We start from the raw sequence: 26,988 nt of genomic DNA, 5'->3' as shown, positions 1-26,988 counted from the left end.
AGAGCTAGAAAAGGAACTAGACACGATATGAAATGATCTCAAAGTTTTGTCTCTGATACCATGACATGATGGTGTATTTAATGTAGGAGATTTATGACTTTCAATGACTTTTGTAGATTTTAAAAGTCTAGATGTATTCAATTAACACTTTTACATACTCTATACAAGTCTAGTGGTATTCAAAATAGACTTTTATAGAGTTTTAAAAAGTCAAGTGATATTCAACATTGACTTTTAAAAGCTCTATAAAAGTCTATAGGTATTCAAATTTTCAATAGACTTTTAATAACTTCATGGAATTCATTAACACGCAAACATTAAAGCTTAAGGTACAACTATAAATTGTCAAAAATTGTATTTGGTTCAACCCAAAGATTTGGATGGATTTTTAAAACTTCTAACTCATACACAAGCTATTTATTTCTCTTTCTGTCGCTTCAAATCACCTCTCTTCTTATCTTTTCTCCTCTCATCTATCTCTATCACTCTCTCTACTCCAAATTTTCGAGTTTCTTTCCTAGTTTTCTTAGGATTTTCGAGGGCTTGCTCTCTCAGTGTGCGAAGAAGCGAAGCGCTGCTGCAGTCCAAACCCGAAGCTAGGGTTCGAAAATTTCAGTGCAAGGGACCTCTCTTTCTCACGTATTTTTCTACGAGATCTAAGGTAAGTGGGCTTGTTTTAAATTTTGAATTCTCGGTGCATGTATTTTCGATTTTTAAAAGATTCGGTCGAGTACAGTCCTTCTTCTATCACCTTCTGGTTACGATTTTTTGGCATGAGTTATGTTTTGCATGTGATGCGAATGTTGTACAAGTTATGTGTTTTCGAAATATTATGCATATTGTTATTTTGTACTCGAACGGCCCCCGCTTGCTGAGTATTTCCCAAAATACTCACCCCTTACTCTACCCTCCCAGATAAATCGGAAGAACAGGTCGAAGAGGAGGAATCTGAACAATTCTGGGGCTGGTGAATTGCTTAAAATTTCGAGAATTGTAGTATTTAAATTTCGAATTTTCGTAATTTCAGTTGTAAGACGTTTCCGCATTTTATTCTTTTCAGATGTAAGGACATTGGTATTTGTTTGAGAATTATGGAATAAACTGGTTTTCGGTTTATACTGTGCTACGAGGCTGGTTGTCTTTAATTGTGTGATTAATAAACAACGCCGATGTCGACTAACCCCGATCTCGGAGCGTGACACATTTTAGTGGATTTTTTTTGATAGAACACTCATGGAAAGATCAAGTGTACAAAATAGTTTTGATTGCATAGTCTTGGAATCTCTCTCATTCCGATGTGAGATCGGTTCATTCATCTTCTCCTTTGGCTAGAAGGCTGCTAGGAGCTGCTCCTTGTCCATGCAACCTCTTGGCATCGATGGTCATTCCCCACGCCCTCGATCTCAGGTGTCACATGCCCATCAGCTTCTACTTGATTCTTCTCCGAACCACACCATACTAGGAGAGGTCGGTTCTGATACCATTATGCAATGCTCCAGATTCGGCGATTATCCTCACTCTACCAACACGAGTCATTCTAATGTGTTCATATCTTCACTCACATGCACCATGAGAACTTCTAAGGGGTCACTCAACCAATAATTACCCTAAGTCGTCAAAGACATTAAACGTTGGATTTGTCAAGTAACGAGCTCACAAAAAGAAGATGCATTGTGTTGGTATGAGTATATATATCAAATCTTTTAAGCTATCATCAACTGTATTGTTTAATTCATGCACAGTCTTGGAATCTCTCATTCATGTGTGTTATCAGTTCATTCATGTTTTCCTTCAAATGTTCTCAGTACAACCTCTTGACACTGACAATCACTCTCTGCCCTCTTCGGCCTTGGGTGCCACTATACTATTGTGGCCTTATATACACTACTGCTTATAGCAGTTTTAGACAATGTTGAGTTGTACATCATCCAAATCACTCAGAATTCAATTGAGAACGTTCTCGTAAAATACAATGCTCTCTGCAGCTTTTTATATCTCCTCGAACATAATTTAAGAGTCATTCCAAGAACCTTTATTGTCATATATTATATCTGGAAATAATACAATGACATATGATATTCTCTGCATAATTGTTGGCTGATCGTAAAAAAGAAGGTGGCTTTCACAAATGCTAATGCTGGAAATATCGGTATTTAAAGACCAATCCATTTGACATTGAAGACCTTATATTTTACTAAGCGCGTCATTTCTTTTGCAATCATTTTTCTTAAAACATGAGAAGATTTTGAGCATTCTTTCTAGCCATACGTCAAGCTGCTCAAAATCACTCGTTGAAGTTTATTCTATCTGATTATTAAGAATCATTTAGTGCTATTTTTTCACTCTGTCATTTTTTGTAACTAAACTAATATAAGAGTGGATATTTTGTGATTGTTAGAAACTTATTTCTGAACATATTGTGATAATTGTGTTTAGAATACTAAGAATATCAGAAGTTAGAGTTTGACCACCTGAAATGGATCTGTACAAATGTTTTTATCGATCAAAATCTTTTACTAGAATCTTTCCTGAATAAGAAAGATGTTTAGACGTAGAAAACTTATCTTCGAACTTTCGTAAAAAAATTCGTCTCATTTAATTTGTATCGCTTACATGTTTGTCTTTAAGTTGCTATCTGGATATCTTGCAGTTTGACCAGCTAGTTTTGTTTACTTTGTTCATTAAGGCCCGCTGACTTTATCTGCACATAGAAAACACCTTTTTCTAATAAAATTGATTTTAGTCATTAACTCGACCGAAGTCATTTGCAATTTTTTCTTTTTTAAAGTTACAATAAAAAGTAGAGATGTAACAGTTGTTCATGGAAAATTGGAAACATAAAATAAATTAGGATGACAATAAAAGTAAAAATTAATTTAATTAATTATAACTTTCATATTTATTTTGTCCAATAAAGAATAGTGAAAAATCTTTCTTAATTTTTTTTGACAAATATAATATAATATTTGAGTAATTAATGTGATTATTTTTAGGAATTGAGACAATCAATGAATTTATTAAAAATAAGAAAAATTAATTAATGTACCTTTCTCAATCATTGATACAAAAGTTAAATACGAGGTGCATATGACAAAAAATAAATGTAAATAACAATTTAAAATCATTTCGTATATTTCTAGTAATTATGCAATGTGACAAAAAAATTTAAAATGTATTATATATTAACCATTTAATATATGAGTAGGTCTCTTATGAGACAATCTCACGAATCTTTATTTGTGAGACGGGTCAACCCTACCGATATTTATAATAAAAAGTAATAATCTTAGCATACAAAGTAATATTTTTTCATGGATGACCCAAATAAAAGAGCTGTCTCACAAAATACGACCCGTGAAATCGTCTCACACAAATTTTTGGCTCAATACAGAATGTACACACAATTTAAGTTTTTAGGTGGCCATCTTTTCCTAAAACTTAATTTAATTTTGAGTCAAAAGAAACCGTCCCGTAGCTGCGGCTAGCACGATCTTTTCCTTCTTTCATAAAGCTAATCAGATTTTTTTCGTGTTTGACTTTATATTAGGAAACATTTTAAATGAAATTAACATAGCACACCCAAAATTTTGTCCAAATCGCGTGGTTTACAGTACTATCGTGTAAACGAAAGATTTATCTAGTATGCATCGAAGGCTAGGGATTACGGTTCCTATGTCATAAAAAAAATGAATTTCGGATCAGCCACGGAAAGTCGAAAAGTTTTTTTTTTAAGAATAAGTTTAATTATCCCTTGCAAAATAGCCTTGCAAATCCTATGTTTTAAAGTACTATTAATTTGACATTTTTCCACATTAATCGTAAATGCAATTTGCTCTAATAACACATGATGAATACTTTAGCAATATATTAATAATTTTCAGTAGATTTGAATTTCAAAGAAAATTAAAAGCCACGAAAATCATGGTTTTCAGAGAGATTAATTTACAAACAAATAAAAAAATATAACATTTTATCATAATCAATGGAAGAAAAGTGACAGAAACATAATAATATTTACGTATTTTTTTGTTTATACACAAAGATTTCAACTGTTTGAGCTCAACATGGGTTCTCTTTCATCTGCAGTAATCGAATTCTTCTTGATGAAATCCAAGCAATCTGCAATGGCTTCTGCACAAAACGATTTCGAATGCGCAAGTGATCTTATCCCGCAGCGTTCGTAACCCAAATTCTTGCCCTTTCCACTGCTTTTCTTACACAAATTCCTCCTCAAAGATCGCAAAAGATCCTCGTACATATACTTCAATCTTCTGAGTATCCCCAACAGATGCAAGACCTTTCTGCGCAGCCTTCTTACAGAGAATCTTCTCGTGCTTACTTGAAAACCCTTTACGCCGTAGCATTTCTTGATGATTCTATTGCAGTTTATACGACTCATTTTTCTCGTATCGAAAGGAAAGAAATATATATATTTGTTTCTAAATTATCTGTCTTGCAAGAATTTTATATGCAAACGGGAGTTGGCGAATATTCAACTTTGTCTGTGGTGGCGATGCAAGGTACGTGGAAAACGATGGTGTTTCAGACTTTGTTTTTGAGTATTAAACGCGGTAGAAATAGTACACACAACGTGGAAATTTTCTCTGATATTTAATGTTTAAATTGATATAATATATTACGCGTGTAGGTCTCTTGTGAGACGGTCTCACGAATCTTTATCTGTGAGACGTGTCAACTCTACCGATATTCATAATAAAAAATAATACTCTTAGCATAAAAAGTAATATTTTTTCGTGGATGACCCAAATAAGATATCTGTTTCACAAAATACGACCCGTGAGATCGTCTCACACAAGTTTTTGTCATATTACACACTAGTGTGCATATAATATTAGTATTTATTTATATGTGAAATGCATATTATATATTAAAATTATAGGCTTGCGTGTGCATATATGTTAATTAGTATCTACTATGAAGTAGAGATATGTGTTGTCAAAAACGTTCTTAACTACCCTTGCTAATACTTTCCAAATGGTTATAATTTATAAGTTGACAAATGTGGTTTTGATTGCACATCATTAACATGATCAAAAATAATATCAACTCAACATGAGAAGAACTTAAGTATGTTACACATCGAATAACTTAATTAAATCCAAATAACTGGAAAACATCATCTGGGTCGGAGTCACGCATAACCACTTTCCTGTCTGTTTTGCCCGTCCAACCTGAGACATATTTTAAGGGAATGAGATGCCCAAGATAAAAGCAAGAGCGTGAAAGAACTAATCGTCTAATATGTAAATATGAGTATACAAACATATATAGAAATGCATGAATATGTGTATTGTCGATCAGAGATCAATCTTGAAATCTCATGCTCAATCTAGAGACACCTCAGTATGTAGTACTTTGCTTTGAAGAACCTATTGGTGGCTTCCACACTCGTTAAAATCTTGGAGCTATAATATCCTAGTTCACCATAGCACTCTGCTTCATAGACTCAGTGGGTGTCTCTTCGTACCCGATCTTCCAAGAAAGAAGACTAGGATATCTCAAAGATAACATGCTCAACGTCATATGCAATGCAACATTTATATCATGATAGTATAAACATGCGTCATATGATAAGTATGCAATCAATAGGAATGTATACTCAGCTGATCATCTCAGTCAGTACTTACGTACCTCTAAAATAGTCTTGGAACTACGGTTTGATCCTAGACATCATAGTCTGAATGATAAACATTATTATTTTTCTAGACTCGCATGCTCATTTCTAGGTACTACTTATTTATCTAAACGTGCTCTTATAAATCTTATATTATGATTACCAAATTAACTATTACTAATACTTTCGGATTATACCTTCTGTACATCATAAATCCTTTGAAGATGTTTGCTTCGTCACTCGATCCTCAAGTTGCCAACTACTCCTAGAGCTTTTTAAGCTATAAAACCAAAAAAAGAACTTCAGATTATTACGGTTCAGTTCGTTTTCAATTTTTTCTAATTTGAATTTTCAGTTTTCTGATTTAGACCATATTATGTTCACGCCTAAGTATATTTGAGCCTTTTACACTTCAGCTTCCTTTTTAATAAGTCACGAAGAAGTATATTGTGGTTAGAGGTATAAATGAACCGAGCCAGTATACGAACTTTTCAAGTCTTCTCGAGAAATATTTGCAATGTGTTCGAGACTATCGAATTCGAGCCGAACTCGAACATGATCGCATTTTTTTTCGAACCAAACTCGAACCTTAGTTCAAGAGTCGCTTATGAGCTTTAATATATTTTCGAGAAATAGTTCGAATAGCTTGCAAACATATTCAAATACTTCGAGTTAAACTTGAGCTTTAATTCTAGTCGAATTCGAACCTTAAATTTCATGTTATATTCGTCTCAATTTCATTTGTTTACACTCCTAATTGTGATACATCATAACTGACGAAGGCTCACACTTTGACGCTTTCCTGTACAATTTGCATCACAAGGATTGCTAGAAATGCATAAATTTTTTAGAATCAAACGGTATAAATTCATATACAACGGCAGCTCATAAATGTATAGTTCTTATGAATTTAAATGCAAATGTACACATTAAATATGACCATCGGTATTTTTTAGCTAATAGAGAACCTTTCCCAGAAATTTTACGGTTAAATATTGACAAATTAATTCCACATCACATAATTATACATCACTATGTTGCCCACAGCTTACATTACAGAACTCTCAGTTTTAAGTCAGGATAACCAACCCTTGCTTTGTGCCTTTCAAAGAGATTCTGTAGCGCTTCAAGAAACTTCTCATGGACTTCCGCAACCTTGTATGAATCCCCAAGGAAAGAAAAAGCACAGAACTAGACTCAGTTCGTGGCCAACATGCATTCATTGATGGCAGCAAGAAGAAATAAAAATGCAGAATTTCAAGCAGCAACACATTGATTCTATTCTAATTCATGAGAAGTTATAGACGCAGACAAAAACGGATGTCCGGTAATAACTTCGTACATCACAAGCAAGGGAAGAGGAAGCAAAGAACGAAACTCAGTTGGGGCCAATATACATTCATTGATGGCAGCAAGTACAAATAGAAAAGCAGAATTTTCAAGCAGCAAGGATTGATTCTATTATAATAATTCATGAGAAGTTCTACAGGCAAGCTAAAAGAGAGTTTGGTAATAGCATCATGCGTAGTACACAAGGATATTAAAAAGAAAATAGTGGTTAAATTAGCAATTTCAAAAAGTATTGGCAGGTGTTGCTCACATTCAAGTTTATTTTCAGGAATCAAGTGTGACTTACAAATTCCCCTTCCACTACTTTCTTTTCTGTAAGATTAAAATGAACCAGTAGAAGAAAAAAAGGCTTAGCTGAGGCCCATCAAATCGATGGAAGTACACGCCCGTCAAACGATAAAAATACCCAACGATATGTTTCTCGTGATCTTAATTTCAATCCTCTCTCGTGAGTTATAGATTCAATTGTTGTATCAATCAATTGATGGCCAGTAAACTAAAGGCATTAAGAATAAGAAAACACTATTAAACAAAGAAGAATTCAATCATATAAATCAAAAAGTAATAAACATGGTTTCCAACCAAATTATGTCATCCCTCTATCATAGAAAATTAGTTCATAATGCAAAAAAAATAAAAACAAAGCATGTTTGTAAATTTATAACCACATACACTTGTCCTTATGGTATATTCGCTTTCAGGAGAATGCCCTTTGGTCTTTGCAATGCATCTACCACTTTCCAGATGTGTATGATGGCTATTTTTGCGGATATGGTGGAAGAGATCATGGAAGTATTCATCGACTTCTCGGTATTTGGTTCTTCCTTTTATCATTATTTGCATAACATTTCTCTTATTTTGCAGAGATGTCGAGAAAGAATTTAGTTCTCAATTAAGAAAAATGTCACTTTATGGTCCAAGAGTGCATAAAATGTCTTAAAAGGGATTGGAAGTAGACAAAACCAAAGTAGTGGCAACTGAAAAGCTCCACCACCAAAGAATGTAAAAGGAATCGGAAGTTTTCTAGGACATGCCGAGTTTTATCGTCGCTTTATCAGAGATTATTCTAAAATTACTAACCCTTGTGCAACGTACTAGAATAAGACTCCACTTTTATTTTTGATGATGAATACTTGCGGGTATCAAGGAAGCATTGGTGACTGCACTGCACCGATTCAATTATTGTACATCATTGGAGAGAACCATTCGAGTTGATGTGCAATACTAGCGACTATGTTGTTGGAGCAGTGGTAGAAAAAAGAAAAAAATATCTTTAGAGCTATTTATTATGCTACTCGCACAATGGATGCAACACAACAGAATTACACCACCTCTGAAAAGTAGATGATAGCAGTGTTGTTTACATTCCACAAGTTCAGACCATATCTAATTGGCACCAAAGAAATTGTGTATACTGACCATGCAGCAATTCGTTACCTGTTTGACAAAAATAACTCAAAATAAAGGTTGATTAGGTGGATATTGCTGCTGCAAGAGTTCAATTTTGATGAGGCAGTCATAAAAGACGAACAACTTTTCGAGGTAACTTCTAAACTCCTATGGCAGACATCACTGACTTTCTTTCTTGCAGTGTTTTATGTCAGCGAAAAAAGTTCTTTCATGATGTTAAATTCTACCTATGGATGAGACTCTTATGTTTTCAAGAGATGTGCTAACCAAGTTACAGGGAGATGTGTGATAGAGTAAGAGGCAAGAGACATTCTTGAGCAATGCCACTTTGCACCTTATTGTGGCATTTTGGAGCTTCAAGTACAGCAGCCAAGGTATTACAATCTGATTTTTATTGGCCTAATTTATTTAAAGATAGTTACACCTTGGTAAAACCATGTAATAGATGCCAAATGATAGGAAATATTTCTAGGCACCATGAGTTACTACTAATAAATATTTAGGAGGTGAAACTTTTTTATGTTTCGGATATTGACTTTATGGGACAATTCTCATCTTCATATGATCAATCTTACATTCTTTTAGTTGTTGATTATATATCGAAATTGGCAGAAGCTATTGCCACCAGTACTAATGATGCTCCTGTTGTTGTGAAATTTTTGCACAAGAATACATTCACCAGTTTGGGGACGCCAAGAGTATATAGAGTGACGAAGATGCGGATTTCTGCAATAAGATTTTTAACTCATTGTTGATAAAATATAATGTGAAGTACAAGGTGGAACATGGGTATCATCCACAATCAAACGAACATGTCGAAATATCCAACCGGGAGATCAAGCAAATTTTGTAAAAGACTGTAAAATTAACCAGAAGGATTAGACGATTAAGTTGGATGATGCACTATCATCTTACAAAATTGTTTTCAAAACACCTATCAGACGTTTTTATACGTTAATTTTTGGAAAAACTTGCAACATATCTGCGTAACAGGAACACTAAGCTTTCTAGGCTGTCAAGAAACTGAATTTTGATATGACGGCCTCTGATGAGAAAAAGTTGTTGCAGCTGAGCGAAATGGAAAAATCTTGCAATGATGCCTACGAGAACGCCGAGATTATAAATAGCACACGGAGTGGCACGATTTACTTTTGTTTAATTCTCGTCTGCGACTGTTTCTTGGTAAGTTAAAGTCTAGGTAGCGAGGACCATTTACTGTGGGAAAAGTGCAACCGTACGGTGTGATTGAGCTTAAATACAATGATGGATGAACATTTAAAAAGTCAATGGTAAACGAGATAAGCATTACTATGGGAGTAAAGTGAGGAGCCTGGACAACGTTCCACTAAACGAATAGTCAGGCCGAGGACTATGAACCAAACGCTTTTTGGGAGGCAACCCAAATTCATACCCTTTATTATTTTTATTTTAATCAAGTTCTTTGTGTTTATTCATTTTTGGTTTTTTTTTTTTTGCATGTCATGAGCAAATATTAATACTAAGATTCAATTATGCAGGTCCCGCTGAACTATTATTGAACGAATTGTGTGGAAACAGCGCCTTTGAGCCAACCAAACAACGCCTAATTTATGCAGAAAAAGTCAAGAATTGTGTGAATCAGGTGTGCTTGGCTTCAACAACTCTTCATTCTCTTCCAAGGTGCATGCACGATCGTCTTCGCCTTCAGAATATAATAGACAAGGGCAACCTTCTCCTTTGTCACATCAGACGTGTGACCAGAAGGCATCATTCTCGAAGCCACAAGTAAGCTTCAAGACATAAGATCGTTCTTCAGATATGTTGCCTTGAAATTCACAATTGTCCTTTCGTCATTCAATTTTCAGGCAGCTCCTAATAACACAAAGTCTGCAAGATCTCGTGGTAATCCACCATCCCTTTCATATACGCTCGATTACCATCATGTTTAAAATCAGGCATCCGATAAATGGTATGTATGGTTCTACTATCAAATGTCATCATATGCCATCTAACTCTAACCCTATAATCCTCGTGTCTCACCTTCAAATTTGCCTAAAATTCCCATACCAACGAGACCATCGCGTCAAGAGGTGATTTGACAAATTCCCCCAACCACTCTCTATAGCATGGATCATCAAAATGTGGTCTGGATGGGACATGCCCATGCCACGTTCCCGCATACTTTTTCCAACCAGGGCCGTGTAATTGCTAGCGGTTGTGGCATCCAATAAACGACGACGATCAAAGTTCGCCGTCAAGGACGAGGCTAGGACATCCTGATTTTGCTTCTTTTTTATGGGCCATTAATTCAAGTACTATTCTCATTTCAATCAACACCCCAACTTGCCACTGCCACAAAATCTCAACCCAAACGATTAATTAACAATGCACACTACCAACATTTAAACCGATAACAAATCAACACCGATTTTTTTCAATATCCCCAAAAACAATACTCTCAATCAATATTGTTACAACATCATCTCTAAACCGTTAACACCACCCATCAAATTTCCACAACGTTCAATATTCGTACGATGATATCAATCCACAATTCAACACAATAAATCCCAACAAAGCATCAAACATATAAAAATATGTCCCAAATTTCTAAATTTCTTAACCCTGTGCACTAAATCAATGATCTCCAATGAAAATTGTGGTACTTTGTGCTAGTAGAGGAGTGAATCCGTGGAAGTTCCGAAATAGAGGAAGAAATTTGAGCCCAAATCGTTTGTTTGACATTTTAACCAAAAATCCCCAAAAATCATGAAGAACCCACCCTAACTTCAATCTTTGCAAATTCTGGCTTGAATTCAAGTGAATGACCTTGAGTATATGATATGGAGTGATTTGCTTTAGGTGTGGATCGATTTTATGAAAAAATTTGATGAGACGATGTGGATACGATGGGTCTTGGCGTGAAGAAGAGGGTATGCGTGTTTTTCTGAATTTGTGTGTTAAATCTGTTATTCAAAATACAAGGATGCCGAGACGCCGAAGATGCACAAATTTTTTCTGAGCAAGACTTCTGGCTCTTAGGCGCTTTTGAGCGCCTGATTCACGTAAATCTTGAATTTTTCGTCATAAATTAGGAGTTGAGGTGTAGCATGGTTGACGCAAAGGTGCCGCTTCAGCGCAACACCTGATTTTTTCTTCATAAATGAGGCGCTGCTTGGTTGGCACTAAGGCGCCGCTTCTGCATATTTTATTCAATAATAGTTCATCGGGACCTGCATAATTGGATCTTAGTATTATTGTTTGATCACAACATCAAAAAAAAAACCAGAAATGAATAAACATAAAGAACTTAATTAAAATAAAAAATAAAATAAAATATTAAATGGTACATATTTGGATTCCCTCCCAAAAAAACGTTTGATTTATAGTCATCGGCCCAACTATCTGTCAATTTTGTTCGACTCGCTCAATGGAACGTTGCCTACGCTCCTCACTTCACTCCTAAAGTAGTGCTACACACGTTGAACATTGAATTTAAATGGATCGTCCATCTTCGCATTTAAGCTTGACAGCATCATTCGGTTGCACTTTTTCCACAGTAAATGGCCTGACCACCTAGACTTCAACTTAACAGGAAATACTCGCAGGTGAGAATTAAAAAATAGTACTAGTTATCCAGTTTCAAATTCTCTTCTCATCTTAGAATCTGCTTATTGTGCCATTTCTTCATCTATTCTTTATAAATTTTGGCGTTCTCATAGGCATAAATGCGGAGTTCTTCCACTTCGCTCAGCTGCATCAACCATTTTCTCACCAAAGGCCTTCATATCAAAATTCAGTTTTTGACAGCCCAGAAAGCTTTGTGCTCCAACTTCACGGGTATGTGACAAGTTTTTCCAAAAATAACCTATAAAGAGACATCTCAATAGGTGTTTTGAAAGCAGTCATGTAAGCCCACAGTGCATCGAACTTGATCGTCCAATCCTTCCAGTTAGTTTTCAGAGTCCTTTACAAAATTTATTTGATCTTCCGGTTGGATATTTTGGCTCTGTCCGTTTGATTGTGGATGATACTCATGTGTCATCTTATGCTTCACATTATATTTAGCCAACAACGAGTTAAAAATCTTATTGCAGAAATGCGTATCGTCGCTCAATATGACTTTTGGCGTTCTAAACCTGGTGAATATATTCTTGTGCAAAAATTTCACTATAACACAAGCATCGATAGCACAAGTGGCAATAACTTACACCCATTTCGATAGATAATCAACAACTAAAAGAGTGTAGATTGGCCAAATGAAACCTTTGCAAATCATTATAGTAAGATTTTTTTTCAGTGGCCGTTTGCAACCAAAGATTGGATTTTATAAGCTAAGGCAATCATCTTCGCGTTATCAACATCTTGTAGGATGCAGTTTAGCGGCATGCTATGTCTTATATAGATAAATTTTTAGTTTATGCTGATCATGCACATTTGAGGAATCAAATTTGAGTAATCAATCTTCATCGCAACTCAAATATGGCAGCAAGCAATAATTAAAAAAAAAAAATTAATTTTCCATGATTGGGTTAATTCTCATAGAAATTCTTGTCTACTTACCTTATTCAAATTTTAAGTCTATTGCAAAGATACCTATTCCAAGAATCAATATTATGCAAAAATTTTGAATTTGGAAGAAAAAATACCTTAAATCCAAGTAAAATTTTATTAAAGAATTGTTTTATGGGATAAAATTTAAAGAAACAAAGGATTCCAAGTAGCCTCAACAATTTTTCACGTGGAGTATTGTGGACTAGCATTTCAGAAGAACAGAAGCTTAGTGTACTTTGTGTCATTGAGCATTCATAAAAAGCGAAATGATACATGCATAAAAGATGTATGCAGAGGATACCTCTTCTAGAGCAGGTTCTGGATTTTTCTTTACTATGATTGGTTGGCCGACCACCACATGCATTGGACGCCTAAAAGGAAGAGGTGAACTGCAAACCACAATCAGAAACAAAATTAGAAAATAATAGCACTCTTAAGCTAAGAAAGTTTAATTCTTTCCTCCATTTGAAAATGTAAGAAATATGTGATACAACTGAGGGACAAGGTAACCCGTTCATATCAGCCAATAGCAGAGAAAAATAAAATCACATAAAACAGGATCTTGTAGGAATTACATACTATAAAGATTTCCCACCAAAATAATCCGTTGCTTCCTCCTTTTTATACAACTAGTTGAAAGAATCATACCATGATATGACTACCTTGCGTAGTTGACAGTTATTTGTCATTTGTTACTTTTTTCATTTCCGAGCCTTTCGAACTTCCGGGTTGACATTGTTGGTTTATAGTTCGTCTTTGATTAGCTAAAGTTGTAGAGGTTTGTGAGTTGCCACACCTCATTAATCAAAACAATTCACAAAAGTTGTAGAGATAGACTACCGCATGGGACGGAGTCAATTTTCTTTCGAGCTCGCCATATACAATCTATTGTTTCTCTTCATCATCGAAATGAAGTTCGATAAAAATTGTCCTAAAAATGGTACTACAAATTGAGCATAAAAAAATTTGAGATTTTCCAAGTTGACGATCCAATCTTTAGTTGCCAACAACCATATCATCTCCAGATGAACTGGCTGCTATAAAAAGGGGAAAGCAGCAACTTTCAAAAGCTATAGCACATCCTCCTAAAATAAACATACCCCAGTACACCCCCAAAAAGTATTGGTGTAAACTTTATAGCTCTAGAAAATTCCAAGTAGAGCTTCCAGCTGGGCTTCCACCACTTGTACACATCAGACTGCACAATAAATGAAACCGCCGTAAAGTAAGTGATGTTTGCCTTAGTTTAAAAGTCACAAATAAAAGAGAAGTTACGTAAAAATGTTGAAAATTTTGTCACAGGTGCTGATATAAATTTTCTATGATAGAGAAGCACCGAGGTGGAGGAGGCATGCCATAGGATCCTAACAGGAAAGTATATAACTTTTGTTTCTTCCCATGTATGCCATAAGGATCCTAGAATATTCTCTCAGTTACAAGGAGAAAAGAAAACCTACTTATTAAAATCATGTATCATCAAGTGCCAACTTATGCCCAAGAAAATATTATTTATAGTTTAGATAAGATATGTCTTTCATTTTTCAAAGAAACATAATCAAGAAACTTATTCATTTACTCGTTTCATTTCTTTCATTAGGCTTGATGAGAAATTTATGTGAATACAATTGAAATGAAAAATGGAAGTTTGTGTGAGAAGATGATTTATCCACCAATTGTCTTATTCAATAATCATTACTAAATTATGTTTTCTATTAAGACAAGAAGGAAATTTAAATGATAACCAGGTCCAATACAAAAAGCATGCTACATTTTTAGGTACTAGATTTATTTAGCGCCTATACATGTCAGACAACAATCTAAGTGAATAAGTGATGAGCTAGTCCAATCCAGTGAACATTTAAAAAAATTGACTTTCACACATAATAACAAGAGAAAAAACCAACACAATTATACCTGACCATAGCAAAAAACAGGAACCAAAGGTTTTCCCAACTCCATAGCAATGCGTACAAATCCTGTCCTTCTTCTAAGGAAAGCAATCTGTGTAAGAAGCATTAGAGAATTTAGCCACTAGAACGTACATATGCAGAAAATTAAGGAATAAAAATATTAGAGATGCCACATGTTAAATCTATCATTTAGCCTATCCAGGCAACTCGACAAAACAATCTCAAACCCCCTTGCTGCAAAAAGAGCAAGTATAATTGAATAAAATAACCAAGAAATCAGGGGAAAAAAGCCTTTTGAATGAGGAAAGAAATAGCACTTTTCTTATTATACTTCACTAATTTGATGCGTGAAACTGTGGAAGATGATATGCCTAACAAAGTAAAACATTTGAATTGAAAGCGTTCATAAAAAAATCGATATTGATAGAAGATGATACGCCTAACAAAGTAAAATATTCCAATCGAAAGCGTCCGTACATAACCCGAATTGATGCTTCTAAACATTTTACATCTCAGTGCCAATCTCTACAATTACCAGATTGTACCTCTCTTGGTAATCAAGACGATATATACATCTACCTTCCCATGAAGGATATAGACACGGCATTTGGTACATGGGGATGGTACATAGATGTAAACATACCATAGTCATTTTATACCAAATTGTAAAACATTTTCAAATCTTAGGCATGGGAGATTCGTTTGGTTTGGGAGTGTCTAAGATGAGATAAGAGATAGACGTAAATTGCCCTTAAGAAAGGGGATCACAAAGATCTTTTGTAAACATTAGAAGATGGCAATTTCGACCCCAGAATAATCACATGGTATAAGAATTAACAATGAAGTGTTCCGCAATGCAATGCCTATAAAAGAAATATGAAGTCATAGGTTGAACATAATCTCATTTTCTTATTAAGCTTAATCAATGCTAGACATCATTTGTGATGGTATAACGTTCTTCTGATATGATCACCGATGCTGCTCAGACACAGATCCAGCCACTGGTTTTAAAGATAATAGATAGAGAATCTGTTTACTTAAATTTTTAGGACTCTTGTTTATCTATTTGATTATTATTCAAATCAAAGATTTGTCAATATACCATGTGTTCTATAAGTATGGGATAAGTGCTAAGATTAGGAGAAGTATTTTATCTGTAAGATTTGAGTTTATTTTTAGTAGTTGGAAGGTAAATGATATGGGTAGATTTTACTTGTTTTTCATATCGTATTATGTCCCGTTGTGTTGCATTTATCATTTAGATTACATGCATTTTGTATTATTTTAGCATAATTTATGTTTTCTTGTTGCTCATACGTTTAGTTGGTGAAAATGCTGGTGAGTCGTGCATAAACTGAAAATTAAAGGAAAAATTTGAAAACCATCCGCTCGGGCGCCTCCAAGGCGTGAGAGAAGGAATTTTTGCGGGAGTCATCCGCCCGGGCGGAAACTTATGTCCGCCCGGGCGCGTCAGAGAGAAATTGAAAGCCAAGATCTGCGAAAGCCATCCGCCCGGGCGGAAACTTATGTCCGCCCGGGCGCGCTTGAAATTTTGGAAAGATTTCTTGGCCGATTTCTTACCTTATTTTCTGGATATGGATGATATGGGAGGGTTTTGGACGAAATTCATCATTCATTCAGCAGCCACCACAAGCCTTGGAGAGGATTTCGCGCTTGGATTGAAGATTCGAAGATTTCCGGGCATCGTCTTTGCGTTTTTCGACAAATCTAGTATTTCTAACTTAGTTTTTATCTTTTAAACATTGTTGTGTTTATGTTTATTATGAATTCGAGTAGCTAAACCAAAATATTTGTTGGGATTTAAGGGGATCCTACCCCAAACTTTGATTAATTAATTTATATTTCGATTGTTGCTTTGTTCTTGAATGTGCTACTGTTTTTCATAGTGTTGTTAGAGCGTAGCTAACTTTAACAACGTTTTTATATTGCGAGTGAGTTCGAGAGAATAGCTTGTGATAGGAACAAGTAGCATAGTCCGTGGATCTACAATTTACATAGATATATGAAATTGGATACGCGCCAATAGTCATAGTCCGGTAGGGCGAAAACTAGGGGATTTCATAGACCGATAAGCGATTCACTCTTGATAAATAATTAAAGATATTTAATTACTTCACTAAGTAGAATTAGTTTGGCATAGCTCGAGAGAGTGTGTTCAATTGAATAGGAAATCCTGACGAAAGTATAAATCACTATCGAACGAATTAATTAATTAAAAAGGGGTAGGTGAACCGATATTCCCAACAAATTCATTTCTCATTGAATTTTAATCAATCATTCTGGATATTACATCAAATTATTTAATTCCTGAATCTTTTATTTGCATGTTTATTTGAGCATAGTAGTATAATCAATCAATCAAATTTTCGTTGCTAAAGATTTGATAACTAGAAATAATAATTGTCAAATACAGTCTTCAGTGGAACGATACTCGTACTCACGTACATTATACTATTACTTGACATCGTGCACTTGCGAATAATTTTGAGCATACAAAACCATATTTTTATTGAGGATTCCACAGTGCAAGTTTTGCTCGATCAATAAACTTATCTTGATGTTTTGTAGTTGATAGAGCGAATGATTTTTTTATTTACAAATGGTTGCGTGAAAATAAAGGGTTAAGCAGAAATTTTCCTTAAAGCTAGTGCTAAGATATCGTGAGTTTTTCTTTAAAGACCTCAAATCATCTATGAGTCGACAGGTTCTATGGAAATACTAGGGGACCATAAAAAATTGGTACTAGAGCCGGTCATTGTAGGGGAATTGCATGTATTTCATCAACAATTCAGAGCTTTTACGAAAATACTAGTGAATTGTCACACGAGTTGCGTGTATATAGCATATGATTATTTGCTTGTGTATAATATATGATTATTTTTCAAATAATTGTTTAAATATAATTTTTATATTTAAACGATGATTAAATTTGAAAATTATTTACCAAAATATATGAATTAGTTCAGAGAAATGTGGAGAAAGATTTGTCTGATTGTGTAGATATTACGTGATTTGATTTAATCTTGTATTATGGAAAGATCTTCCAGATTATGTTAGTTGTATATCAATAATTGGTCTCAAATTTGTAGAGTTCATATTATTAGATTTAGAGGATTAGGCTCTTTAATATGTATCGTTGTAATCAATAGTTACTAGAAACTCTATTTTTTCATACTCTTTGTTTTGATATCAAAGCCAAGATCATCTTTGTCCAGCAAAATGTCCAATATTACTGTGATAAGCCCTAAATCCGATGTTGCCACTGTTGAACAAATTGCGGCAACAGAGAAGCTACAAAATCTCCACTCTACCTGAAATGGTCCCAATTTTTCAAGACCTTTTTGACAGGTTGAGGTAGAGTGGATCATTAAGTGGGTACTGGACCTTGATCCCAAATTTGCTTCGTGGGATGAACAAGATTCCATGGTAATCTCATGGCTAAGGAGTTTATGTTGCCTGAGATTACCGATACTTGCATTGTAACGACCATGGGTTATCCTCAATCTTGGATCTCGTGTTCTCATGGGTTTTCTCATGCGCCATTTCTCATAGCATTATCCCACCGCTGGAAGTGGTTTCTTTCGTCTTCCCAAATACTCGAACTCAAGACCTCCAGGCTTAAGTACTTAGGTTCCTAGAGTGTGAGTATAACTCATGGTCGTTACATGCAGGGTCCTTGGGTTGGCCAAAGAAATTTGGGAGGCCATGCGACAGACTTATTCCAAGACTAGTGGCGCAGCCCAGATTTATGAAGTTAAGTCAAAGTTCGGAGCAACAAAGCAAGGAAATCAGACCAAAACTGGGTATGCTAATCACTTGCAAGGATTAGGGCAAGAGCTGGATCAATATCAGTGTGTTAAGATGACTTGTGCACCAGAAGCCGCAATCTTAAAGCAGCTTATTGAAAGGGAACGAATTTATAAATTTCTAATGTGCCTCAACATGGAGTTTGATGCAATCAGGTCTAACAATGCCAAAAACTTTTTTTATCAGTTCCTTTCTTCATTCTTTCAAAAAGAGGGAATTTTACGTGAATCCTCCAAAACGGAGTTGGTCAACGAAAGAACGGCCACCTCCTAAATATCACAAGAGCATTATTGTTCCACAAAAATGTTCCAAAAAAATATTGAGGAGAAGTTGTTCTTACCCCTGCTTATTAATCGACTTCCAACTAGTATCCTTGATTTTAAAACCCCAATAGGATTTCTCACCAAATTTTTTCCTAATATCCACGCGTCTAACAATATTGTTCGTAGAATTTTTGGAAGTGTTTTCGTTCATATACATTTTCAAAACAGAGGAAAACTTGACCCTCGAGCTTTTCAATGTCTATTTATTGGGTACTCCTCTACTCAAAAGGGATATAAGTGCTTTCACCCTTCCACTCGAAAAACATTTGTTTCTGCTAATGTCACCTTGCCGAAAATGAGTCTTATTTTCTCTCAAACATTCCAGAAAACAAAGCTGATAGAGATGGAGGCGATATAGATCTTTCATTTGAGCTTCCCCTCGAGTCTATCACATCGCCCACATCATTGCCTAGCCCACCATCTATAGTTCCTGATCAGACTGCCAAAATTGTTTCAGATCAACCAGTTCATGAATCTGTTCAACAGATTGATATGATTGCGGATAAGGAAAGCGAATCCCAAACTCAGCCACTCAAAACCTATTCCAGTAAGAAAGTTCCAGCCTCTAAATTAGCACCAACACCTCTGGACATTGCACAAGTTCCTAAATTTTCCACGCTGCCAGCAAAAAATATCCATGACATAGCCGAGAGTGACCCAATTGTTGAAACTGAACTCTTAACAGATCCTAATCTCTCAGATGATGTTGACCAGGACACAAACTTGCCAGTTTCCCTAAGAAAAGGAGTCAGAACCTGCAATAAACATCCCCTAAACCTTTTCGTGACCTATTATTCTTATTAACCAATCTTCACAACATACCCAATCCGAGAAATCTATCAGAGGGCATTAAGAGAGAATAAGTGGGAAGATGCCATGAAAATAGAAATGGAAGCTCTTGAAAGAAATAAAACATGGGAACTGGTTAGACTGCCAACAGTTGTTAAACCAGTTGGTTGTTTGACGGATATTTACCATCAAATATAAATCAGATGGGACCTTTGAAAGATACAAGGCGAGACTAGTTGCAAAAGGATACACTCAAACGTATGGACTCGACTATTGGGAAACCTTTGCACCTGTTGCAAAGAGTGCAAAGGTGAAAATACTATGAATCTTTTTGCCATTAGCTGCAAATTTTGGATGGAATTTGTTCCAATTTGATGTTAAGAACACATTTCTTCATAGTGATCTCGCAGAAGAAACTTTGTATGGAGATCCACCGGGTTTTGAATCTAAAGAAAGAATGGTATGTCGGACTTAAGAGGCACTCTATGGCTTTGAACAATCACCAAGAGCCTGGTTTGGAAGACTCACTAAAGCAATGACTACCTGGGATACAGATAGAGCCAAGGTGATCATTCTTTGTTTGTTAACGATTTTGTTGGTGTATGTTGATGACATGATAGTATCCGGGAATGATATAGAAGAAATACAACTGCTGAAGCAGCGCCTGCTCAAAGAGTTTGATATCAAAGAACTTGGGGACTTAAAATACTATCTAGGAATTGAAGTGGCTCACTCACGACATGGGATGTTCATTTCCCAACAAAAATACGTGCTAGATTTGCTGAAATACTCAGGAGAGATGAGATGGAAGCCCGTGGACACCCCTATTGAAGTCAATCACGGTTTGTGTGATGCACAAAATGACCGAGTGGTAGATAGAGGTTATTATCAGAGACAGCTTGGGAGGTTAATATATTTAATTCGTTCTAGACCAGACATTTTGTACGTTGTAAGTGTAGTTAGCAGATATATGCAAAATCCGAAAGAAAAACACCTCAAGGTTGTTCACAGGATCTTGCAGTACTTTAAGCGTAGTCTCGGAAAAGGCATAATGTTCAAAAAAGGGAATGCCATGACTCTTGAAGCCTATACTGATGCTGACTATGCAGGCTCTTTGGATGATAGAAGGTCCACTTCCAGCTATTGTACATTCTTGGGAGGAAACCTAGTGACACTGAGAAGTAAAACGCAAAATGTGGTTGCAAGATCAAGTGTCGAAACAGAATTTCGGGCTATGGCTATGGGAATATGTGAATTCCTATGGTTGAAGACGATTCTAGATTATTGGGAGTCAAGTGAGAAACACCCCGAAGTTGTACTGTGAATAAATCGGCCATTAGTATAGCTCACAATCCGGTGTAGCATAACCAAATGAAACACGTTGAAGTTGATAGACACTTCATCAAAGAGTAACTGGAAAGTGGATTAAATTGCACTACATTTGTCTCATCCAAAGATTAGTTGACAGATATATTCACAAAGGCGCTATATAGTAATGGGTTCAGAGATATTATTAGCAAGCTTGGAATGGGGATATCCATTCACCAGCTCGAGGGGGATTTTCAAATTGTGTAGATATTATGTAATTTGATTTAATCTTGTACTATGGAAAGATAAATCTTGCAGATTATGTTGTATATTAATATTTTGCCTCAGATTTGTAAGGATCATATTACTAGATTTTGAGGATTGGGCTCTTATTTATATGCATCAGTGTAATCAATTGCAGAATACTAGAAGTTCTATTTTTTTCCTACTTTGTTTAGATTGATGAGATGTGCTAAAAGTATTAATAAGTACATAAATAAAAGCTCCTTTATCTAGAATGTTGGGATAAATTGGAAAGTTTTGTGGTTCATACCAAAGTAGTTGATAGATATCAAGAGGGTAAGGTAGCCACCGAGAAACGACAGCAAACTCTTCTTGATCAGTTGGAAGGGATATGCAAATGTCTGTCAACCATGTGCTCAAAAGAACGAGACCAGGGCGAGCTAGGCAGCAGCCCCATGCTGCTCCCAAATCAAGATATGTTTATGTCCCAGTCCACAAGCTATTTCGGACAAAAGAGTGTAAACAATGCCCAAACTAAAGTTTTAATGTATTGGGAGGGATTGTCTCTCCCAGATGCATCCTGGGAAAATTCTTCCACCATGAACGCGAGCGGGTCCTCTCATTCATGTTTGTGGACAAACACTTTCTCCATGAGGGAATCCAACCAACTGGTTTTAAAGACAACGTATAGAAAATCTAGTTTAATTAAATTTTTAAGACTCTAGTTTACTTATCTATTTAACTATTTTTCGAATAAATGATAATTGCCAATATCTCATGTGTTCCATAAATATGGGATAAGTGCTGAGATTAGGAGAAGTATTTTATCTTTAAGATTTAAGTTTATTTTTAGTAGTTGATACGGAAATTTATATTGATATTTTAGTGGTTGACATGACGAATGATTCTTTGTATTTATAAATGATTGCATGAAAATAAATGGTTTAGCAGAAATATTCCTAAACGCCTAGTGCTAAAAGATAGTGAGGTTCTTTTTAACGAGCCTCTAATCATCTATGAGATGGACAAATTCTCTCCTGAAACGAGCCTCAATTTCCATCACAAACTCCATAACCACATCATAATGAGATCCACAACTCGGGACCATAACACGTTCACAACAGAAGAAAACTTTTAGACATGAAGATGTCGTGCAGAAATCGATGCAATAAAGCAGACAAGTATTGAATGTATCCTGAAACTATATAAAAGCAAATAAGCTGGTGAGAAAAACAAATTCTATTTCAGGTTAGTGCACAAGTTAACGCACACTCATAAAACAATGCACCGAGCACAAAAAGATTGAGTTGCAGTAACATTAACCTCAGAGCCATGCTCCATAAAAAAGGCCTCTTGAACTCCCCCTGGCACTACGATACAGCTGTACCCTGATGATAGAAGGGAATAAAAATTTTTCCTTGTGGCAGGTGTAAGTCCCATCCAAGACCAAATATGTCTCAAGAATGGCGTGTAGAATACCTGATCAATTTTCTCACAATTAGAACTAGCATTGGCACGTTAAACTTTGACTATATGATTCATATAAGGATGCATTCTTACAGCAGTACTGGCAAGAACCTTGATTTTTGGGAGACGCATGAAGCCTGTAAGATCAGCAAGTGAAATAACTCCAATAGGCCAAACTGAATGTGGTTCATAGCAAAAAACTGCAAGAGTAACATTAAAACTTAAAAGTTTAGTACAAAATGAATTTCTTCTCTCAAAACTTTGGCTAAACTAAAGGAGCAGAAATTAGCACAACATCAGTCTACAGCTAATTCCATTTAATAAAACCAAATAAATATTTGAGTATTCGACTAAAACACTTGGTTTACTGATTTAAAAACAAAGCTGTTGTAAATGAATGGAAAGTGGATCAATTCTGAAAGGAAACACAACCAGTCACTCATGGTTTTGCTTATTATTTCTTCTAGTTTATCTACAGTGAAAATTTTAGGAAAGTTAAGCTTCCCTAAGGTTGATCTTACTGCTAGTTTCTTCATTTTGCTTTATGCGTATGCCTGCAACGTCTGCAGACTTGGACAAATGATAAGTCTCCAAACTCAGAATGTGAACGGAAATTGAAATTATGAGTTTATATCATATGTTGTGAATCCAAATAGTCTTCAAAAGTTAGTTTACTAAAAAAAAAAATAGTCTTCAAAAGACTTTTGCTATCTTTCCACTTTTGCATGAAATCACTTTGCAGAATAATGATGGGAAGGTAACGGGAAAAACAAGGTCCTTATCTTAGAAAGTCCTTATTAATTACTATGAGAAAGGAAAAATGGCAGTTTCCAAGACCTTAACCAAAAGTTTAGTTATCTCATCAAATATGTCGTTCATAAACCACAAAAAAATAAAATTCTAACCCATCATTTGCACCCCTTTTCAAAAATTTCCCGATTCAGAAAGGGATGGTCAATGGTGTAATGACTAAGGAGAAGAGCAGGTAACACACTCAATGTGACAATAATAAACTTTGTCCATGATGTGATATTTCTTCACAAATCCTCATTAGAAACCTATTTCCATGGCTAAGAGGAGAAAACCTTATAAGAGAAACAGTTAGCAAAAGTACACCATAATTTTCATATATCTAGATGCCATAAACTGATGCAACCAAAACTAATATCCCAAAATTAACGACATTATGTTGAGCTTACATAAAAAGGCAATGATAATTAAATTGTATTTGAAAAAAAAAATCGATATTAACCACCACCACCGATTTCAAGCTACTGAATCACCTCAATTTCAAACTGAAGAAAATCAGCTCAGTAACGCATAGAACTTGAAATATAACCAGAATTTCAAGAAACTGAATCACCTCAACTTCACACCTAAATAAAATCAGTTCAGTAGGACTTGATATAAGAGTTAAATTTCTACTCAATCACCTAAATACAATCAGTTCACTAACATCAGGCTTTCATCAGAAAACAAATAAGCCAATAGTCATAAAAGAAGAGGAAAAAACATAAACGCTAAAACACAGCAGATATAAAGAACCGGACATACCATATGCCTCACTAGGATCAAAGGCTTTTATGTTCTCCACATACAAAGTCACAGGGAAATAACCAACTGCATGCTTGCATATGTACCTGATAATCATTCAAATTTCAAAATGACTAATTCAGAATCAAAAAAGTAAGGATATAGATTACAAAAATTCGAAGTAAGCAAATGGGCAACTGCACAAGCTAACCTGGATAGTTTCCGACCCCATTTGCTCCTCTCATCAATTGGAATGACCATAAATACCAAAAGTAATCCTATAACTCTGAAATCAATCGCAGACAATCCAGAACTCATTTATCAATCAAACTAGTAAAATCACAAACACATAAGGCCATAAGGGGGTGGACGGAAAATGGAATACGAACAAAAGGGCTTTAGAAAATGGGAGGAACACGAAGGAAAGAAGGATGACGATGACGTTGAAATGAACTGCACCCAGCCACATCACCTAGTGCCAGCGTCCTGTGAAGCACCGACGATGGAGCACCTTTGAACTCGGCCGGGGTCGGGGACAGGTCCGGCTCATCCGACGGCGGCAGGACACCCACATCTGTCTCCGTCGCCATAAGCTGCACCAGCTGAAACAGTCACTTCTGCCTCGCGAATAGAGGTAATTGAATGCGTTTTCTCGGAAGCGCCGCCCCTTTTATAGCTGCTTTCCACGCACACGACTTTGTGGATCCAGACAAAGGTAAAGTCCACGTTGCTAATTTAACATCGCTATTTGGAAATTGTTCCAGAAAAATAAAGAAAAATTAAAACATATTCCACAACGGTCTCAAGATTTTGTTGGCCAGCGGATTCTCTAGTTGGTACTTGGTACTCGAATGGGATTGAAATTTTAGAAAATAATTGGTTCCTAAATTTGAGTAGATCCGGTGGGTATTTTGTTTTTTAATTTTAGTCAATTATTTATTTAAAAAATGATATTTTTAAGTGTATTTATTAAATAAATGGTTGATCAAGAAGATTATTTTACAAATTTACTCATCTATTGTGACGGTCTCACGGATTAAAAATCGTAATTTTTTTTATGAATTAAATCAGATTGAAAATACGTCTTTACACAATTAATCAATGAGAGTCATTTTGCTTATTTTATTATTATTTATTAACCATGAAGAGGGAAAGTCTGGATGTCAACAAATGACATATGTGATTCACTTGGGGTCTGTTTGGTATGGTTGATTAAACCTTGATAGTTTGTGTACCTCATGTTTGACTCGATTTAAAGGAGATTGACCGTCAATTTGATAGATTATTTGTATTGTTTCTATTGGATAAACGGTCCACCACTATGCCACATTTAAATCAATCACTCCCCAGTACAAAAGATAATTGTTGAAAAAATACGAAATTGTCCCTGCATTTTAAATCAACAAAATTTGACAATGGCTAAACCTAGCTTCTGATTCACAATCTCTTTCTTCATTGCCGATAGAAAATCTTCGTATGAAACCCACATCTGAAACAGAAGCTCTGAATGGAAGGAAACAAGGCAAAAAATATTATCGGAGAATAGATCTCAAGACTCATCCACCCGTATCCAAGGTGAAATTCTGAAAGTTTTCTAACAAAAGTACACGGATAAACTATGAATTCTGCCAAGCTAACTTTTCCAACCACATTTAACTACTGCATAAACATCAAAATCAAAATGCATATACATAAAACAGTTATTATTATTTCATATTAAATTTTTTACATAGTTTTCTAACAAAAGTACACGGATTAAGACTTATGCAGACGACATTTTACTCACAAAATTCCTTATTTATCATCATATGTGTTCTTCAAATGGGTTTGCACGACAAGTTCGAAATGAAGCTTTGAGTTGTTCTTTATACAAATAATAATAATTATTATTATTACTACTGCAAAAGGTTTCCATATTTTTTTTAAAAAAAACTCACAACATCCAATTTTCTCCAATCAAATTTAACTATTGTATCAACATGGAAGGATATTATAGTCAACCACTATGTTATTTAATTTATTTTTAGGGTATAAAATTGTGTAACGAAATAAAAATAGGGAAAATTATGCATATAAGAGCTTACTCAGAAAATCTTATTCCTAATCTCCAATATTTTCTTCAATTGGGTTTGCATGACAGCTTCCGAACGGATCTATGATTTTGTCTCTGTACAAAAAATTTAAATCAGAAGATTCTCACAAAAAAATTACTTACAACAACCATCCATCTCCCACATATTGCAACTCATCTTCAGATCTACAAGTTGTGTGGTCTGTGTAAAACTTAAAAAAAATTGCAGTATTTGCAGATATGAAAATACTCAAGTCCTCGTTGATTAGTGCTTGGTTCTTTCACCCTTCATTTCCTTTGAAGCATTGTACAAGAAGAACAATCGCCGTCGAATAGACGAAAACATCTTCAAAGGAAGACTTGGAAGAAGATATTTTATAGCCTCTGTCCAAAAGAATACTGTATTTAGTTCTGTCAAATTCTATTGTGGAATATGGATTGAGTATTGCATGGTATTGTGGGAATTTGATTGAAGTACTGGAGGGCATTTTGGTCAAACAAAAACTTATCCCACTAATAAAAATTCTACCACGCTTGAAATAATTAATCACAAAATATTACACATAATTCCTTATGAACTACATATCA

General features: G+C 35.2%; 1 protein-coding gene and 1 long non-coding RNA gene across 2 annotated transcripts; both read right to left on the bottom strand.

Annotated features, from left to right (window-relative positions):
- Nucleotides 1-6,561: 6,561 nt before the first annotated feature.
- LOC142549431 (diacylglycerol O-acyltransferase 2D-like) lies at nucleotides 6,562-25,157 on the bottom strand. The gene is given in 10 exon segments (XM_075658370.1): nucleotides 6,562-6,790; nucleotides 13,230-13,317; nucleotides 14,029-14,126; nucleotides 14,843-14,929; nucleotides 22,653-22,808; nucleotides 22,890-22,996; nucleotides 24,351-24,436; nucleotides 24,541-24,615; nucleotides 24,719-24,801; nucleotides 24,803-25,157. Coding segments are annotated over 10 exon segments (999 nt in total). The 5' UTR covers nucleotides 24,920-25,157; the 3' UTR covers nucleotides 6,562-6,688.
- On the bottom strand, nucleotides 7,779-13,219 carry LOC142549432 (uncharacterized). The gene is made up of 2 exons (XR_012821209.1): nucleotides 12,582-13,219; nucleotides 7,779-10,146 (listed from the first exon to the last, which is right to left on the bottom strand). It is a non-coding gene; the product is annotated as an uncharacterized LOC142549432 (long non-coding RNA).
- Nucleotides 25,158-26,988: the final 1,831 nt, after the last annotated feature.

This window comes from Primulina tabacum, chromosome 6 (assembly GCF_025594145.1).
Source record: "Primulina tabacum isolate GXHZ01 chromosome 6, ASM2559414v2, whole genome shotgun sequence".
Taxonomy (NCBI): Eukaryota; Viridiplantae; Streptophyta; class Magnoliopsida; order Lamiales; family Gesneriaceae; genus Primulina; species Primulina tabacum.
Note: the sequence above shows the minus strand (reverse complement) of the source record. Positions and strands in the feature narration are given on the sequence as shown.